At 32.6% G+C, this 20,048-nt stretch overlaps 4 protein-coding genes across 4 annotated transcripts; all 4 read left to right on the top strand.

Annotated features, from left to right (window-relative positions):
- Positions 1-1,490: 1,490 nt before the first annotated feature.
- On the top strand, positions 1,491-2,293 carry LOC118053275 (putative defensin-like protein 184). The gene is made up of 2 exons (XM_035064493.2): positions 1,491-1,601; positions 1,965-2,293. Exons 1-2 carry the CDS (start codon positions 1,550-1,552, stop codon positions 2,135-2,137), a joined length of 225 nt encoding a protein of 74 aa, XP_034920384.1. The 5' UTR covers positions 1,491-1,549; the 3' UTR covers positions 2,138-2,293.
- A 2,246-nt stretch (positions 2,294-4,539) lies between these two features.
- On the top strand, positions 4,540-6,698 carry LOC118053276 (uncharacterized). Its single transcript, XM_035064494.2, has one exon. The coding sequence runs from the start codon at positions 4,676-4,678 to the stop codon at positions 6,518-6,520; it is 1,845 nt and encodes a 614-aa protein (XP_034920385.1). The 5' UTR covers positions 4,540-4,675; the 3' UTR covers positions 6,521-6,698.
- Positions 6,699-8,540: 1,842 nt separating this feature from the next.
- Positions 8,541-10,035, top strand: LOC118053277 (putative uncharacterized protein YDL057W). Its single transcript, XM_035064497.2, has 2 exons — positions 8,541-8,704; positions 8,925-10,035. The coding sequence occupies exon 2, from the start codon at positions 9,098-9,100 to the stop codon at positions 9,914-9,916; it is 819 nt and encodes a 272-aa protein (XP_034920388.1). The 5' UTR covers positions 8,541-8,704; positions 8,925-9,097; the 3' UTR covers positions 9,917-10,035.
- Positions 10,036-14,662: 4,627 nt separating this feature from the next.
- Positions 14,663-19,610, top strand: LOC118053278 (double-stranded RNA-binding protein 2). Its single transcript, XM_035064498.2, has 4 exons — positions 14,663-14,849; positions 16,047-16,296; positions 17,245-17,464; positions 18,052-19,610. Exons 2-4 carry the CDS (start codon positions 16,051-16,053, stop codon positions 19,314-19,316), a joined length of 1,731 nt encoding a protein of 576 aa, XP_034920389.1. The 5' UTR covers positions 14,663-14,849; positions 16,047-16,050; the 3' UTR covers positions 19,317-19,610.
- Positions 19,611-20,048: the final 438 nt, after the last annotated feature.

The raw sequence follows: 20,048 nt of genomic DNA, 5'->3' as shown, positions 1-20,048 counted from the left end.
TTATTGCAAGACTCGTGTTCAACTTTAATGGCCGATTTCTATCCCTTCACAGTTGCCTGTTTTGACACCAGAGCTGATCTCATACTATAGGTGATGTGAATCTATCTGTGTATAAATCATTTATCAATTAAACGGATAATCGGTCTCATGTTCAGCCTGCTGTACATCTTGTGGGCAGATATACTGTTCTTATTGTTCGTCATGGAGACATTTGCATCTTTAAGCGCTCTTATTGGGATAGTTTTCTAGACTGGCATCAAATTAGAAGAAAATTCTGCAGTAACTCTACAGACACTTTTCCTTCAGACAAAAAAAAGAATTATTACCATATATTTTAACGCGATGGTTACACACTTGATGGTGGATGAATTGGTTGCTTCCATATCCTGTACCTGTTTCTGGCTAGACTTTTTGATTTCTCTAGCTTGTTCATCATATTCCTCCCTTCACTGTTTTTGAAACCAGAAAACTGTCAAGTTGAAGGCGTAAATGGGGCATGTGTGTTATTATATCAATACCTGTTTAGTTGTCAGTAATTTTCAATGGATTTTCTGCAGCTGTGAACCTGTGCTCCAATAATGGCTAAATATGATAGCAGATACAAGAAGGTTTTGAGAAATTGGTATCTGTAGCGCAGAAGGGGAGAATGATACAGAATCTGAAACTGTGATTCTGGAAATACTGTAAAAACCATTCCAATGGACAGGACACTGTTCTAGTTGCAGACCGTCAGTTCCAAAGAAGTTTCTTGGGGCATGTAAGCGTTGATTTCAGATGCCCGTTGACATGTGCTAAAGGTTTGGATTGCATTGTTCCAGGATTGATTCCATGTTTCTTGGTGGAGTTACTGTTCATAAATCATATCCTTAGATTGCAAGTTATCTCAGAAAGTAGACTACAGTTAGGCTAGGAAAAAGGGCCAAGAACTAGTTAAGCAAAGGTGAATGTGCGTCACATGCTTCTCTATTTAGCCACACGCATGCGCATCCTGCAAAGTTCGCAGATTGGATTAACCAATGAATCCTTGATTCTCTTACCACAACAAAGGTGGATCGTATGATGTCGAACTGGGGTTGGACTTCAATTTGTTGATGCCTGAACATGTAATAAGCCCTGGCTTCAAGGTGTTGCCATTGGCCTCCAGAAAGCAGAGATTGAAACAGATTAGGTGAATTTAGTTTGGCACAGACTATAAAGTGATGCTTACTTTCAAATAAGTTATTGAACAACTGACCAATAATCCCTGGATGCTGCAATATTTTAGGGTATCTTCAAACTTCCTTTTTCTAGAAGAAAGCTACAGAGGCCCAGATCCAACAGACTTTAATGACCCAACTCTGCTATTACATCTATTCCTTAGCATTCTGATTGGAAGATCATGCAAATGGCATGATAAAAGCAAACTGAATCATATTTGCACCATGGAGAGCTTTTGCATGCTTATCCTAAACGTAAATGAAAGGGCAAAAGTAGGCCCTATAAATAGCAATGGTGCCAGAACACCTCCTTATGAGCGAGCTTAGTAGAGAACTTGAGTACGCACTTGAAGATGGTGAAACTGTCTACTCTCTGTTTCCTGTTTGTCCTCTTCCTTGCCTCTGGTAAGGGCCTAGTCTTCATATCTTGTATGATCTTGATGATTTGTATTTCTTACATACAAGTGTCGAGCTTGTTTATCTAGAAATCCATGGATTCCAGGCATCATCTCTAACATCGCGATATCATCAATAAGGAGATCTAGACTTGTTCTGTGCTCCTTACTGATGACTCCCATCATCATCTCAAGATCATTGTTATCCATTAATGACATTGAAACTTGATTATATTCTTACCATTAACCGATAGAAGCGATCACTCTTTTCTTTTCCTTGTGTGTGAATTAAACACATAAAAAGGTAAGCTGCTTTCTGCAGATCATTCGATGGATGATTGCTCTATAATTTATTTGTATTTTTGTCTTGCAGATGAGAAACTAGTTCTCGAGGTGGAAGCAAGAGACTGCCACAAAGTATGGACCTGCAAAGGGCAAAATCGTTGCTGGGAAGACTGTAAGAATCGATATGCCGGAACGGGCCTCTGCGATTTGTACACAGCACCACCTGTTCCAAAGCAATGCTTCTGTGCATATAAATGCTAGTCTTAGTTTCAAGCATCGTGTAGTAATCTAAACAAGACTTGAATGAATAAATGACGACCTTTCTAAGTTATCATAAAATGTATTTCCTACATATCTGGAGTTCAAACCTCCTTTTAATACACACTAGCTCTTTGAACTGTGTTCTGCCGTGGGTCATATGTTTGAATTTTTAAAAAAATAGATATGTGGGTTATGTTGATTTATCTTCTCACATGAAAAAATTCAACGTGTAAATCAAAATATTATGGAAGTATATAATTAAATAAATCAATAATTATATATGTAAATAAATAAATAAGTTGTTACCAATAACTAAAAGAAAAACTGATAAAATTGAAAAAATATATATAAATCAAGATATTTGATATCAGGTTGTATTAACTGACTTTATTTATTAAAATAAATAAAAGATAATAAAAATAGAAACACACGTGAAATTAGTTGAATAAAATAAAATAAAAAATATTATGCAACGTTGAATGTATTAGAAATATTATCTAAAGATAAATATGTTTTATTTATAAAAATACATTTCGTCTATATAAAACAAAAGGAAAATATAGATGAATCGGAATAATATCTTTAAAATAAATAAATAAATAAAAAACTCTATTAAAAAATAGGTGCAAAACATGTGGCTTAAGTCATGAGATCAGGATAAACCGATAAAAAAGAAATTGAAGATAACTATATAATTATTTTAAAAGAAAATAGAGAACAATGAAATCTAAAAAGAAATTGAGCAAAAAAAAAAGATATTGAATTACATTAACTTTTCAAACTCGTGATCTTGTTTATTAAATCGAAAGCACCACAAATTAAAAAAAGAAAAGAAAAACAAATCATTAGACTAGGATAATCATATTAGGGGTTTGTTTACCTTGAAATTGCTAAGAAAAATATATATAATCTTGATAAGATATTTTTATTTCAGGTTGATTTCAAGTTTTAGAATGGTTTTTTAGGTTATGAATATGTTTATCAAGTTACCTATGATATTTTCTAGATATTTTGGGTAAAACAATGGGTTGAAATGTAGTTTTTGAGTCTAAAAAACCATCAACATGTTTTTTCGGCCATTTACAACGCATCGTTTGATTCTTATTTTCAAAAAAATAAAAACAGACAATATGTCATTTTCCCAAAATACAAAGAAAAAGAAAGGTTCAGTCGCACAAACCCTAATGAAATGAGCTAGGTGGGTTGTCCTAGCTTGTTATGCCCAGTAATGCATGGCTTATTTTTCAAAAAAAAAAAAAAGTAGGCCTAGCAACATCTAGCCTTTTCTTCTTTAAAAAAAAATATACTTTTAAAAAAAAATAATGCTTTTTTATATGTTTTTTTCAAAATTATTTTTTAATTTATATTTATATTAGAGCCTCTTATCTCTTTATTTTGTTTTAATAGCCTATTTTAAATTATGGTTATTTTTTTATACATTTAATTTTTTGAAAAGGTTTTTTTGATTCATCTGTAATTTTTTATTATCTTTTGTAAATATGAACTTTATTTTTGAAAAATAATTTTTTTATTTTCAGATAGTATTTCTAATATTTGCAGCCTTGTATAGGATTTTTTTTATAATCAATTTAATGTGTGTCTATTTATATTATCACTTTATTTATTAAAAAAATTATTTTATTTTCAGATAATATTTTTATTATGTGCATCTTTACATTATATTTGTTTTTCACTTTTATTTTATTCAATCAATTTAATATATATGTTTATTTATATTATCATTTAATTGAATAAAAAATTATCTTAATAAACAAATTTAGCAAACACAACTAGATAAATATACCTTCTTGTGAAATTAAATATTTTAATTTATACTTATCTCTTAATTTTTCTAATTTTATTTTTAATTATATTTTATAATTTATTTATTTATTAATTCACATAGTTCTTAATTTATTTGATTACATATATACATAAACTTTTTTATTTTCACTTGAAAATTCTTTTTACTACAAGAACATGTCAAAAAATGGTGTATACAATTTTTTTATTAGAAGAAAAATATCTTAATTGCAGAGAAGTACGGATCAAGTATCTAGTATACATTCAAATTCTATCTTTTTTCATGATGTTATTATTTCTCAATAAGTATATAAATTTTAAATTTTTTATGTGGATATACTAATCTTTTCAATTGTATTAACCAAGTAATTTAATAAAAGAATTCCCTTGCTATTTTCAAACACATAATACCCTTTCATTTTTTGAAGTCTTGAAGATGATAAATATTTTAATTATGTAAATAATTTATTTTAAGATTTTAATTAAATATAAAATAGTTTATAATCTCAACTACATGGATCGCTTGCAAATTATCAAAATAGAGATCTTTTTCTATTGGGCTTTGAAAAAAAGGGCCCTTTGGTTCCTTTTGGTTTTTCCGTTCGCTTTTGTTTTAGGGCACGAGAGAGAGACTGAACTGAAGTCTGAAGTTGTGAGAGAGAGAGATTAACTACTCAGGTTAGCTTTCACCTTCTTTATAAGAACACCAGGAGACGACAGCTTTTGCTTTCGAACATGATGATGCGGAAAAGCCCTTTCGCAGCTTCTGCTTCTTGTGTTTCTCAGCTTCTTCAACAACAACAAATGGAAATGGGTACTTTTCCTAAATTCCCTTCTTTCTTATTCTTCATTCACCAGCACTTCACTGCTTCTACAGCTTCTACCACCAATATTAGTCCTTCCTCGATAACAGATGGTGGGTTTTGTAGTGATTATAGCAATTCTAATAGTGTTGCTGATGCAGTTGCTTCTTTCAATCAGATGCTTAGCATTCGTCCGGTGCCATCCATTGTGGAATTTAACAAGTTATTAGGGTCCATTGTGAAAAACAAGCATTACTCTACTGTAATTTATTTCTTCAAACAAATGGATTTGTCAAATATCAGACCTAATGTTGCTACTCTTACCATTTTGATTAACTGCTTCTGCCACTCCAACCATCATCACATTCCTTTTGCATTCTCTGTTTTTGGTAAAATGTTCAAACTTGGACTTCAACCCACCCTTGTCACTTTCAATACCCTACTTAGCGGCCTTTGCTCCAAGGCCAAAATAATGGATGCAGTAAAATTGTTTGATGAGATGGTAAAGATGGGGCATGAACCTGATGTGATTACTTATAGTACTATAATTAATGGTTTATGCAAAATGGGCAACACGACCATGGCACTTCAGTTGCTCAAGAAGATGGAAGAAAAAGGTTGTAAGCCAAATGTGGTGGCATATAATACAGTCATAGATAGCCTTTGTAAAGATAGACTGGTAACCGAAGCCATGGACTTCTTTTCTGAAATGGTCAAGGAAGGAATTCCACCAGATGTTTTTACTTACAGCTCAATTCTGCTGGGTTTTTGCAATTTAGGACGAGTGAATGAAGCAACTAGCTTGTTCAAGCAAATGGTTGAAAGGAATGTTATTCCAAATAAAGTGACATTCACTATTTTAATTGATGGACTCTGCAAAAAAAGGATGATTTCAGAAGCTTGGCTTGTTTTTGACACGATGACTGAAAAGGGTTTAGAACCAGATGTTTACACTTACAATGCTTTGATGGATGGATACTGTTCTCGGAGCCAAATGGATGAGGCCCAAAAATTGTTCAACATCATGGATCGCAAGGGTTGCGCACCTAATGTTCGAAGTTATAACATGTTGATCAACGGGCACTGTAAGAGTGGAAGGATTGATGAGGCAAAAGGACTTCTTGCTGAAATGTCTCATAAAGCATTGACTCCTGATATTTTCACTTACAGTACTCTTATGAGAGGTTTTTGCCAAGTAGGGAGACCTCAGGAGGCACAGGAACTTCTTAAGGAGATGTGCTCTTATGGCCTGCTTCCAAATTTGATAACTTACTCTATTGTCCTAGATGGCTTATGCAAACATGGCCATTTGGATGAGGCATTCGAACTGCTCAAGGCAATGCAGGAGAGCAAGCTAGAACCTAATATTTTCATTTATACTATCCTTCTTGAAGGGATGTGCACTTTTGGCAAGCTTGAGGCTGCAAGGGAACTGTTCTCCAATCTTTTTGTTAAAGGAATACAACCTACTGTGGTTACATATACTGTCATGATCAGTGGACTTTTGAAAGGAGGGCTATCAAATGAAGCATGTGAGTTGTTTAGAGAAATGGCAGTTAATGGCTGCTTGCCGAATAGTTGCACTTACAATGTTATAATCCAAGGATTTCTTCGAAACGGTGACACATCAAATGCAGTACGGCTAATCGAAGAGATGGTTGGTAAAGGATTCTCTGCAGATTCGTCTACATTTAGAATGTTATCGGATCTGGAATCTTATGATGAAATCATAAGTCGATTTATGCGTGGAAGCTCTCAAGAAAGAAAAACAAAGTGAAATTTTCCTATCAAGTGTAGTTTTCTTCAAAATAGTTAGGTTTTTGTACACCCTCTCAAGTTTTTGCGCTGCTCATATTTTGAGCTTTGATGAGCAATTTCTCACGCGCCAGGGACTATTACTGCTAATGTGAATAGATGATCCATTAATTGATTATATATTGATAATATTTTATTTATTGTAAGTGCTTAAGACTATCAGAACGGCAAAATGGAAAGTTGCAGTTTCAAAGGGTATTCAGTTGCCAGTATCTGAATGTTAGTGGTAATAAAATGCCATTGCAAATGAATTTTGCTTGATGTAAACTTTTACTTTATCTCTGTATTTTGTATTTTCATGGTGAATGATTAAGTTGAAAACTAGAAAGAAAAATTAGAAATAAAAAAATAAGAATAATACATGATAATTTATAATTAAAGGATAGAATTAAAAATAAACAAAAAAATTAAATTAAAAATCAAAAAAATAAAACTCAAATTAAAATATCAAAAGTAAAGAGGGTAAACCTGTAATTTTTAGGCTGTTTTGTTTCATTTTTTTGAATTTCAATATTAATTAAGATTAGATTGCCCTCCACGGTTGTGGAATTAACAAAACAAACCTATGTAGCAAGACAAAAAAGCTCTTGGATGCATGGCTTGATTTCAAGGGTGAATATATAATTTTATTTTATTTTAAAAGGCCAAAAAAGCAGAAACATCCTTTGTCAACAGCTTAATTTTTTATTTTATTTTAGAGGTAATTTAGTTATTTTATTTTAAAAAAAATTTAGAAAAATGCATATATATCATTCGACAATTATTTTAGGAGATATTTGGTATGTCGGATAATGAAGTACTTAACATAACAATTTTTTTGTGAAATTATTTGGTGCACATTTAGACACTACAAAAACTAAATTTTGTTCTCTCCAAGGTTTTTTTGGCAGAGAAATTTTCTTCCCACTAAAAGAAGTAAAATAATATTGTCTAATTTTCTACATAAGAATTAACCTGAGTTGAATGTAAAAATCAAAATAATTATTATTATGGTTTTAAAATACGATTAGAGAATCAACCTAGGGTAATGTCCACTTCACAAATTGGATTGACTATTGACTCGGATTAATACAATGATAAAAATAGTTATTATCATGATTTTAAAATCAAACTTGGGGATTGACTCGGGACAAGGTTTTGGGTCGCAAGTCAAGTTAATCATTAACTTAAGTCGGTATGAGGATAAAAATTATTATTATTATAGTTTTAAAACCTAACTCGCGAGTCAACTTAGAGTTAAGCTCGGTTCACGGGTCGAGTTGACCATTGACCGGGATTAACGTAAAGATAAAAGTTATTATCATAATTTTAAAACCCGATATAAAGGTCGATCCAGGGTAAGGCAAGATTTAGGGGTCAACCTTGGTTAAAGCTTGACTCACGAGTCAGGTTGACCATAGACTCATGTCTATTTAATGATAAAAATAATTATTATTATAATTTTTAAAAACCAACTATGAAATTGACTTAATACAAGATCTAAGTCACGGGTTAACATTGTTAATTTGGGGCGACTCGAGGCAATGTAGAAATAAAAATATTTATTATCACTGTTTTAAAAATTCAACTCGAGGATTAACTCAAGATAAGTCTCAAGTCATGGGTTAAGAGGTTCAATCTTACTCACGAGTTAACATGTGACAAGGGCTGGATCACAAATTATATATAAAATCAAAAGTAATTTTGTTTTAATAAAAAAAATTAAAAGAAAATCAATAATCTTTTTATTTATGTTTTATCTCATGTAAATTAACCAAATCAAGCAGTATCAGAATAATCCAGCTCGGATCGATTTTATCCGTCCATTATTTATCAAAAACAAAATAAGCTATACGGCTATTTATCTGGTCTTTATCTAATTCAATCCAGTCAAATCAATACTCTCTAGCATAATGAACACTAACTTTAACAATAAACGAGCCTTGCTGCGCGTTTTAGAGTTTTTGTCGGTATCATGTATAATTAAACTTTTTTTTTTTTTCATATTGTAATTGTACTAAACACTCTCTCTCCACCCTAATAATCTCCATTCTCCTCCGCTGCTTTCACTGTTCACACTTCTTTTTATCTCACTTTCTCACAAATTTTCTATCATTTTCTCGGGAAAATTCCAGCTGAAGATTCTGACTTCAACATATACTTTCAGGTAAGGAGACTCACTTTCCCTTGTTGGGTTTTGAGTAAAGATCATTTCTTTTTAACATTTTGATTCTTTCTTGAACTGGTTCGATCTTTTATGGCTGTTTTTTCATCTCGGTTTTGTGTTATTTTATCGTATGTGAAACTATTGGGATGCTAAATAGTGGTTGCTCTTTAAAAATGGTTTCTTTGAGAGTTGTTGAAATTCAATTGTCTTATTTTGAGAGATTGATTGGTACTCGGAAGAATCCGGGAGAAAGTTGCCCCGATCCAGCTGGCCACGCTCGCAGTATCTCATTCACACGTGAACCTACGCGCCGCCTCCACTCCGAGACGGTTCCCTGCTTCCTCCTTGCAGGCACGCTTTTTCTCATCTTTCAATCGCACCGTGACTGTAAGGATGGCTCTCCCTCCGTCTGCCCAAAACCCAGTTGCTGAGCAGCAGAAAGTTACAATATCAAACAAACATGGTGAAAAACTGATAGGCTTATTACATGACACTGGATCCAACGACATAGTTATATTATGCCATGGTTTTTGTTCCACAAAGGAAAACGATATCATGGTGAATCTTGCCAAGGCATTAGAAAAGGAAGGAATCTCTGCCTTCCGTTTCGACTTGGCTGGAAATGGGGAAAGTGAAGGTTCATTTTCATATGGAAATTACTGGAGAGAGGCTGATGATTTACGTGCTGTAATCGAACACTTCCGAGGAGCAAGCCCAAGCAGAGGCGTAAGTGCAATTCTTGGGCATAGTAAAGGAGGCGATGTGGTGCTCCTATATGCTTCAAAATATCAGGATATCAGCACAGTTTTCAATGTTTCTGGCCGCTATGATCTGAAGAGATGCATTGAAGAACGAACTGGAAAGGGTTTTATGGAAAAGATCAAACAAGATGGATTCATTGATGTTAAGGATGGAACGGGGAGTGTCATTTATCGTGTCACCAAGGAAGGTCTGATGGATCGCCTGAGTACCGATATGCATGAAGCTTGTCTGGCGATCAAGAAGGATTGCAGGGTCTTCACCGTTCATGGATCTGCTGATGAAATCATCCCGGTGGAGGATGCGTTTGAGTTTGCCAAGATCATACCAAATCACAATCTACACATCATAGAAGGAGCAAATCATTGCTACACTTCACATCTAACTGAGTTAGCATCTGTTGTGTTGAACCTCATGAAAGCAACCTTAAAGCAGGGCAAGGATACCCCTTAGAGCTTGGTAATGATGTGCATCAAGATATCAAAATAATACCCTAGATAGCACTTGATCTAGGATAGTGTGGTTTTCGCTTTTTTCGGGCTGTTTTTTCCAAGAATTGCCGGGTTTGTCAAGGTCTAACTTTTTAATGTGCTTGTATTTTCTGGTGGGTCCATCTATTAATAATACAAGCATTTAATATTATGAGGAAAAAAGTTTATAGATTTGTTTTTTTTGTGTATTGAAGTTGAAAATTTAAAAAAAATCTGAAAGAAATAATTTAACAAATTACTTTTAAAAAGTATTTTATGGCTCTTTAGTATTGTGGTGTGGTCAAGTTTTTAAAAAAAAAATACTTTAAATATTAAAAATAAATTTTAAACAATAAAAAAATATTATTTTAATGTATTTTCATGTTAAAATATTTTAAAAAAACAATCGTTATTACAATGTTAAATATCATATTATAATATTAAAAAAGTATTAATAGTCTATTTGTTTTTTGTATTTTAAAAAATATTTTTGAAATATAATTTTTTTATTTTTATATTGTTTTGATATATTAATATTAAAAATAAATTTTAAAAAAATATTATTACTTTAATATATATTTATATAATAAAAAATATTTTAAAAAATAATCATATCACGATTGGTAGCATCTATATTAGAAGAAAATTTGCGACATTCTTCTTGCATGCAAGGTTCACTCTTTTTATTTTTACTTGTTTCTTATTTTTGGAGAGTATTTTAGAAAGAGTAGTTCAAAGATTTTAATGAATTAAGAGACTCCAAGGGAGAATTTAGTTTTGATGGATGAAAATCACTTAAATTTATTCCCAAAGTGGTTTGATCCTAGGAAGTTACAACACCATTTGGGAACGTGATGTAAATCATGATTCATAAAAATTTAAATTTTTTTTGTATGTTTTGCATAATTTTAATGCACTGATCTCAAAAATAATTTTTTAAAAATAAAAAAAAATTATTTTAATGCATTTTGATGCGAAAAAACACTTTGAAAAACAACCACACTCTCAAATACACACCTAATTATTTACGAGGTTATGAGCATGGCAGTAAGACCTAGGATTTGACCTAGGCGTTGCTGGCTTTAATAAGAGAATTAATCTAGTATAATGTAATAAAAAAAATTAAATTGATTCATGATTTAGTTAGCCTTAAAAAAAATATCAAAACTTGTTGAATATTTTTAATTCAAGTTAATTTACTAGACTCGTAATCTAAAACTTGTCTATTCAGTCAATTTAAAAACTATGGATACGAGTTTAATTTTTAGCAAATATTTATATTTTATCAAGTCAATATTATTTATTTTTTATATGAATTTTTAAAAAACAGGTTAAATTATAAAAATAAAAAATAGATTGATCTAGCGTAAACAAATGTTCACTAGATCTAATTTTGATATAGTGTTTTTTTTCACTCAAATTAAATTACAATTTCAAATGTATTCATCGTCACAATCAAGTCGAGCAATTTTATAATTTTTATGAAATAATTAATTGGTTTCTACTAGTTATTTTCTTGATTTTTCTTAAAAAATAGAGAGATCTTAAATAAAAATATTTATATTTTATGAATCTTGAATTTTATATTCTCTCTTCTACATAAAAAATCTATAAATATTTTTTATATATGAATATTTTGAAAAGAAATTTCCAATTACATAAACAAAATAATACTCCCATTCCGGTTTTTTTTTATTATTATTATTCTCTCGTTTGCGGTACCGGAGGTGGGTGGGTGGGTGGGGCGGCCACAACTTTTCTTTTTCTTATTTTTTTTTTTTAATTTCCTATAAATATTAATGATTTTGGTTTTGACCAGACTAAAAGACTATTTCTTAATTCATTGCGTGTAAGCTCTTCAAAGCATATCATATGTCCGTTGTTTTTGGATCCCAAAGTACCTTTACCACATGAGAGATTCCGATTTATTTCTTATTTATTTTTTAATTTAGAGTTTTATTTAGAAAATCTCATGGTGCTTAAGAATAATTAGAGATATTCTATAGGTTATTCGTAATACTTACTTTTAAAAAAGAAACTAACACCCCGAAAATTGAGAATATAAAATTTATAGTCCACCAAAAAAAAAAACCTTCATTTAGGATTTCTTTTTCTTAGTTATATTTTTTTATTTTTTTTAAAGATGAGTTCATAAAATACTGTTTGTTAGTTATTCATAACCGCCATAAAATTGATTGTTTTAAATAATAAAAAAATTTAAAATTAATGTCTTTTGATTTAAAATTATATTTTAAAACACTTAAACTATAATTCTAGACAAACTTTACCAGATTGAGAGTGTAATTACGGTTTTTTTTCAAAATATTTTTTTGTGCTGAAAATATAATATTTTTTTTTTTTTTTAGATTAACACATCAAATTGATTCAAAACACAAAAAAAAAAAAAATTAAATTTGTTAAAAACACGGTTCCTCGTGTTTCCAAGCATAAATAGATTCAAGTTTGATCTATATATTTATAAACATACTTTTTTCATCCCACTTTATTTATTAACATTTTTTTATTTAAAAGTATCTCAAATTTTCTATTCATTTTTTTTTTTTTAAAAAAAAAACTTTGATTTTCAATCTTCTCCTGGATCGCTTGATTGATTACAATTTGTATTTTCAAGCTTCTACATAGTTTTGAGAGTGTTCACAGAACTGAACAAATTATGTTTTGCCAGACAGTTGAAAATCCAACGGTATCCAGACAAAATGGAACGAAAAGAGTAGTTATTTTCATAATTATTTAACTAGTTCTTGCCCGTGACATTTCAAGGTTTATGTAGTGGAGTAGTCAAAGCTGACATGATTAGCATAAGTCAATGTAAAAAACTAAAAAAATGCATGTTCAAGCTTTTTAAATAAAAATCAAACCGTGTTTTGAGTAGAATTTTACCGAGTCAACTTAATTAAATGTTTATTCATCAAGCCACAAAAGTTTAATCATGTTAGAGAATTAATAAAATAACTATATTTTCAGGTTTAACGACAATGCTAGAGAATTTTCTAAGACCTGATTTTTTTTTTCTAAGGTTAAAAAAGTTTAGGTCCCTCGTAGCATAATACAAGCATACAACTAGTTATAAAAAAAACTAAGTCATGAGACGTTTTAACTGTCGAATGAGCATTGTGCACTCTTCCACAAATCACTGTGGTCTGATATAGTCAATTCTTCATGAAATTTTAATATGATCCATAATTTATTTTTGCATAATTTAACTCTTTTTTTAGCCTAAATTGGTGATCAAGTGTTTTTTTTTTTTTTTTTAAAGTTAGACTAAAAGACAAATAACCAAGGCAAAAGGAGCAGAGAAAACAAGTGACAATTTTAAATTTTACTTGAAAAGTTTATTTTACTCTTTTTTTTTGGTTAATAGATGATCAGTCCTTGACAAAAATTTTGATACAAAACTTTATTTTTTTAAATTTTCTAGTCATTTTTGTAAGAGGATACTGAGAGATTCACAAGATTCTTGTGTAAAAAGAGAAAATCATTATTTATGACAATCCCAACAAAACAAAAAAAAGGTTAATTTAAGTTTTAATGAATTTTATTCGATGATGAGAGTTTTCACTTAGACATTTGTTTTCCTTCTCCTTACCCGATCACACAAATCTGACCGTGAGAAGATTTTTGAGTTCGAGTTGATTTTCAAGTTTTTGAGTTGTGTTTTTGTTGTTGTTTGAGGCCATTGATAGATTTATAAAGATGTTTGGAGAGTTTTTGTAGTTGTTATAAGCTAAAAATAAGTTTTTTTGGCCAAAAAATCCAAAAGCCTGTTTTTTCAATGACTCATGGTCAATGATTCTTCAAACAACAAATGATGAGTTGTTTACTTATTTTCTTAAAAGAAAATTGACTTAGATGACAAATTATCTACCATTTTAAAATAAAAAATAGAGTCAGGCTCAATTACGTGGGTTAAGTTATTTTCTAAGACCTAGGCACATTGGGGCAACATGCACACGCGTTTGGTCTTATTTTTTTTTTTACTATTTTATATTCAAGTAAAAAAATTATTAATAAAAAAAATCATTTAATCTTGTTGAGTCCATGAGTTGGGTTACAAGTTTGACGGGTTAATTTGTGACATATTACCTATCACTTATTTTTCTTTAAATCATTTTTTCATTCAATTTTAAAAAGTATAACTTCACCCTTTCATAATTGATGATTTATTTTTTTATTTGATTGAAAACTTAAAAAATATAATTTCATAATTTCTTATCAATGATATACTTTAGCTATTATGGTTCCACACGCCTATCAAGTTTTTTTTTTTCATCTTAAAAAATGGTTCATACAAAAAATATTCCATATGCTCTATTTTTTATATATAAAAAAATCCTTGAGATAATTTTTTTTTTACTTGAATTTAATAGTGTGCATGACTTGCATTGCAAATTTGTATGAATAACTAAAGTTCACTTTGTTTGTTTTAATTGATTTTTTTTTTTATTAATTTTATTATTTAATATTGAATTTTATAAGTTAGCCCAAGTTAATATAAATTAATATCATATGAATATTAAATAAAAATATCATTTAATTAATGATAAAAATTTATTTTTTTAAAGCGGTGTAAAATGGGCCAATGAGCTATTTTATCCAAAGCCAACCATGAAATTTAAATGTATTACCAGTTTACCACTTCATTACCATCTCATGCGGTGAAATTTTGCGACCAAAAACTATTAACTTTAAAACTGCAGCGACTTCCATAGTTTTATGTCACATTTGTCATCGTAAATTTCGCTCTCTCACTAAACCCTCTCTCTCCTCCCAACCTGAAAATCTCCACTACTGATTTCACTGTTCACTCTTCTTCTGATCTCACCTCCCCCCTAATTTTCCACCACTTTCTCGGGAAAATTCCAGCTGAAGATTCTGACTTCAACATATACTTTCAGGTAAGGGGACTCATTTTCGCTTGCTGGGTTTTCAGTAAAGATCATTTCTTTTTTAACATTTTGATTCTTTCTTGAGCTGCTTTGATCTTTTTTGGCTGTTTCATCATCTGGGTTTTGTGTCATTTTATTGTATGTGAATCATTGTGTATCGGGATGCTAAATATTATTTAGGTCTTTAAAAACGGTGTCTGTGAGGAGGGTTTTGGAAAATATTATGTGGGTTTGCTGTATCTCTAGCTGTTTTTGCTTTTTGAATTGAGTTATTGAAATTCAGTTGTTTAAAGGGACTGATAATCCAACTACTGCAAGAGAAGAGTTAGTTTAGTGCAGTGGACCAAATAGGTTTTGCGTAAATATGAATTTTTATTTTTGTTATTCAGTTGAAACATTCCACATTCACATTTTGTTTATCTTAATTTGTGTTTTTTTCCCTTTTCAAGTATTTGAATAAGAATTAATTGTTGTTTAATAAATAGAGCACCAACAGTTTCGGTTGCAGAAGCTATGAATAAACCTGCTTTGGGATCATTTGATAGGGTAACTAGCTATTCAAGGTGGTTTGAAAGCTTTAGTTGGCCTGTATTCGGGAAACAGCTATTTATTTTTCATTAGTTGTAGATGATTATGTTTTCACTTATGGACCTTGACATGACAAACCAGGCACGAGTACTTGTACTGTACTAATGACAGTTTCTTTGCCAATTTGAAATCCCAGTTGAAAGTAATAATTAAATCGAATACACTGGTCAGTAGTTGCTCATCGAATAACTTCATGCAAAAATGGTTGGGAAGGCATAGTCTTAACAAGTTATCCCTTTGATATCGGAGACAAATGGAAGATATCTCTTCATTTCTCTGTTATCATGATTAGCAGGCAGTCAGAGTTTATCTTCGCAAGTGCTTGGCTTTCTTGCTAAAACGAAGTTAGATATATGAAACTGAATACGCAGCTTGCTGAATACTTGTATAATATGTGGGACTAGTTACTTCAACTTCACCTTTCTTACATGTTGAACCTGTGTTACAAATTGGATACAGCATTGCAGCATAAAGGTGCTGCTTTGTGTCTCAGTATTACTTGGGAAATCCGTGTACAATTTTCTTGTTCTCTTTCTATTAACAAGTGTAAAAGAAGTGGATTTCTTTTCCCTCATGCCCAAACAGTTTGCTTTAATATATTTCCAATGTCACATGCAGAGGTATGTATAAGAACCAACTGCAAGAGTTGGCTCAAAGAAGCTGCTTCAACCTGCCATCCTATTCGTGTATAAGGGAAGGGCCAGACCATGCCCCTCGATTCAAAGCTACTGTCAACTTCAATGGAGAAACTTTTGAAAGCCCTACTTTTTGCTCCACTCTGAGGCTAGCAGAACATGCTGCAGCTGAGGTAGCTCTCAACACACTAGCAAGCCGGGGCCCTTCTAGAGCATTAATTGCTGGAGTTCTGGTGAGCACCGGTCTCTATATCTTCTTCTATTATATTAAAAAATTATTATTAGTTCAGTTCGAAATCATAGTGCTCTAGTATGCTTTCCTCTCTTTCTCACCAGCCACAAACCCTCCTACAAAGACTTTGGACCGCAACATCATGCCAAAATTTACAGTCGACACTAGCATTTTTTGGATTTTGATGAATCTGGGAGAAAGCTCTACTTTTTGTGCTCTATAACTTTGCATTTCTTAGATCCATTATAACAATGTAGATGTTGTCGACTGAAATATGTAATGAATTGATTTATCCATGTTGTTTATGTAAGTTAACATTGCAAGTTTGGTCCTCCACCAACAAGCCACCACTTAGATTGTCACAGCTCCATTTGAATTGGACTTTCATTAAATGATAGTGCTGTCTCTTTTTTCAAATTAACTATCTTATTCCAAACAGTAATTTCTCTAGAAAAACACTGCCTGGGAAATTTCTGGACAGTAATACTTGTAATCCATTAATGCTAATCCATCTTAGTACAGTCATCCGAACACTGTAGTTTTTTTTTTTTTGAAAATGACTATACTGGGATTGAAATTATAAGATTTTCTTATTTTGACAATTTTGCACCCTTTATTTTTGTCTCCTAGGAACATCCTAGCAATGAACATAATAGCTAATATGATAGTAAATATTATTTATGGTAAAGAGGAGGTTGAGCTTGGTATGAAGCAAGAATAAAATAAATAAATTGAATACAGGACAAGCTATTCATGGCTTCAGGAAAATGTTTTTGAATCTTCTTTGTTCTAATTGACTTTGTAGCTTGCTTCAAATTTGCATCTTCATCGTACATCATTCTCTAATGTTTCCTCTTGTTACTTTTAGTTAACTTATTTATCATTTTTATCTCAAAAGTCAAACATATTATATTCCAGACAATAAGTTTTTGTGCCTTCTCTTGTTCAGGATGAAACAGGAGTCTATAAGAATTTGCTCCAGGAGACTGCCCACAGAGCTGGGTTAAAGCTTCCAGTGTATACCACAATTCGATCAGGACCTGGCCATGTTCCTGTCTTCTCGTGCACTGTTGAGCTTGCAGGAATGAGCTTCACTGGAGAACCAGCTAGGACTAAGAAACAAGCTCAGAAGAATGCAGCCATGGCTGCTTGGTCTTCTCTAAAAAGATGTAAGCATTTCATCTTTTTATATCAATTCATTTTCAGATTGCTCCAACATGGTTATAATCTAAACAAACACTACTTTATCTGCTTTTTTTTCATAATGTACAAGGTAGTTTGTTCACTAGCATAAGTTGCTAACTGGGAACTAGTGCTTCCAGTTCTTCTTTCTCCTTCATTTGCTTTGAAACTAGAAAGCTGAAGGCCTAATACATGTGATCCAAGCACCGGACTGTCTTGCTTTTTAATAAACAAAAAGGAAAGTTCATCAGATACATACACGAACATCATGAATTACTTGATGGTCCCATGTGGGATCTGTTAAAATTCACATACTGTTTGTGTACTTCGAAATTTGTGAAAAAATGATTTCCCCTTGCAAACAATTCTCACATTTTTGGTTGAGAATTACATGGATTTATTATTAAATTATCATTGTGGAAACTTCCATATGTTTTCCTTAGTTTAGAACTATCAAGCACATACATTTCACAGTGCTTGTTATACATTGAATTATGGCCTCTATAACTTTGACCAGAATTCTACTAGTGTTTTGCTATGAAGACTATCTGAATATTTGATCACATTTCTGCAGTGGTTCAACACAGCACATTATCTTCCAATTCATCAACTTCTTTGCCAGTGGAGGCTAAAAGGAGCAGTGAAGAACAAGAACAAGTTGTTATTGCTCGTATTCTTGCATCTTTACAACCAGCTGAGATAAAGAACTCCAAGCAAAGTGATTCCCAGCGAGGCCAGGAGAGATTCATCCCTGTCTGCAAGGACTTGACCCCTCCAATACCAACTTTATATCCTGTGCAGTGCCAAGGCTGGGCTTACCCTAGCTTTACCCCTGAAATGGCCATATACCAAATGTGGCAGCAAGAAGAATTGTTTCAGTTGCAGAACCGTTTATTGGCATTTCAAGTTCCAGCTGTTTCTCCTGGTCCTCAAATTCTTCCATATATGCAGTCCATCCTCCATTCAGATTCGGTTCTATTTGGTCCTCTGAGGGAGCAAGAACCTGTACCTGCAAGTCCCAGAATTACAATTGCCACGTCAAGACCATTGTACTTGTCAGATCATCATGTCTCTGATCCAACCAAGGGAGAGTCCAAGGTGACTATTAGGGAGATACATGAGGAGAAACCAGAAGAACCAGTCCAATGCTCTACATCAGTTATTCCAGATCCCCCTGTTGGGAATTTCAATGCTGAACCTAGATTGAAGGACCCAGTTGACATGGATGACAAACAGATGAAGGTTGAACTGGAAAGAAAAGATGAAAATGTTCAACCTGGAGATAACCAAACTAGGCAATTCGAGTGGGCTTCCTGCAGTTACAAAGATTCTGGATACAGACCTCCTGACTTCCAAGCACAAAACATGCAGAATTTCCAGTCTTCTCGGGTTACTCTACAGTATCCTCAAAGAACAAGTTCACTCAGGAGTTTTAGACCTGCTCCATCTGCAGCTCCTCCTGTAATGATCAGATCTGTGAGGCCTGTACCTTCATCTACTGTACCTCCTGCACTGAACAGCAATACAGGACCTCCTCCAGTGCCCAAACTGCAAGATTTGGCAGCACAAATTCCTGCTCCACCAAGAATGCGAACTGGAGGTCATTCATATCCAGCCAGTCCCTTGCCTCAAAGACCGAACCTTGGTGGTGTCCGCCCACGTTTCATGGCACCAGCTGTTCGAATAAGATCGGTTGTGCCAGTCTGTTCGGCTCCTCCAGCAAGGAAAATGCCAACTTCAAACCAGGGGGCAGTGGTGGCTGATAGAGAGAGCAAAGATACAGCAGCACCAGAAGACACGACAGCAGCAAGTTCAGAGCTCAGTAAGCTTCGGATATGAGCGGGTTATGGAAGCCAAATAGCTCATCTTTTTGCTTTTAGATTTTACTATGTGCCCGCCCTGCGCATTGCTGCGGGATAGCTGGAGAAAAACAGTAGGAGAGAGATATTGATGGTGTCTGATGAAGCTCTTTCGATGGTTTTCCTGTTTTCATCTCTAAGGTGGTCAAGATCCTTAGGAACAGCTGTATTTTATCTATTTATTGACTCTGTCAGAAAGCAATGTTTGTAAATTGCTATATTGACTGTTTTTCGAAGCCTTTATATAAGAAATGAAGATGTTTGATGAAACAAATGATTAGATCTTTCATTGAAAGTGTGCTGGTGTCTGTAGTGTTTGACCCATGTCTTTGATCGAGCTAAACAAAGGCACCGAGTGAAGAAAATTAACCATCCCCGAATCTGTTCAATCTCATGGACTCGTTGATTCAACGTGTGCTAAGTAGAGACCCCTTTCCATGGTAAAAGAAACAGAGAGAATGGCTCATTACTGGGTAGAAAATTCAGAAAAGGCATCAACAGAATCCAAACTGGTTTCTTGAGGACGCTTAGCCTCGTCAACTTGCAGCGTGCATTGTTCATGTGAATATATAGAGGATATCCAGAGATGCTAATACCGCTCAAGGGATCAATTCGGTTTCAGATAAAAGAAAGAAAATTCTAGTGTGCGAATCCCATTTGAGGCAACTTTAATGACAACCAGTATTGTTTTGCTTCAAACTATAAGAATTCA

Source organism: Populus alba, chromosome 13, assembly GCF_005239225.2.
Source record: "Populus alba chromosome 13, ASM523922v2, whole genome shotgun sequence".
Classification (NCBI taxonomy): domain Eukaryota; kingdom Viridiplantae; phylum Streptophyta; class Magnoliopsida; order Malpighiales; family Salicaceae; genus Populus; species Populus alba.
The sequence above is the reverse complement of the archived record's forward strand: the minus strand, read 5'-3'. Positions and strand labels throughout refer to the sequence as shown.

Bases quoted from the DNA above. Each gene is read 5' to 3' on its own strand.
- LOC118053278 (XM_035064498.2), top strand. From the start codon at position 16,051: ATGTATAAGAACCAACTGCAAGAGTTGGCTCAAAGAAGCTGCTTCAAC. The intron at 16,297-17,244 runs GTGAGCACCGGT...TCTCTTGTTCAG, and splicing joins CATTAATTGCTGGAGTTCTG to GATGAAACAGGAGTCTATAA. The intron at 17,465-18,051 runs GTAAGCATTTCA...ACATTTCTGCAG, and splicing joins TTGGTCTTCTCTAAAAAGAT to TGGTTCAACACAGCACATTA.
- LOC118053275 (XM_035064493.2), top strand. From the start codon at position 1,550: ATGGTGAAACTGTCTACTCTCTGTTTCCTGTTTGTCCTCTTCCTTGCC. The intron at 1,602-1,964 runs GTAAGGGCCTAG...TTTGTCTTGCAG, and splicing joins TGTCCTCTTCCTTGCCTCTG to ATGAGAAACTAGTTCTCGAG.
- LOC118053277 (XM_035064497.2), top strand. From the start codon at position 9,098: ATGGCTCTCCCTCCGTCTGCCCAAAACCCAGTTGCTGAGCAGCAGAAA.
- LOC118053276 (XM_035064494.2), top strand. From the start codon at position 4,676: ATGATGATGCGGAAAAGCCCTTTCGCAGCTTCTGCTTCTTGTGTTTCT.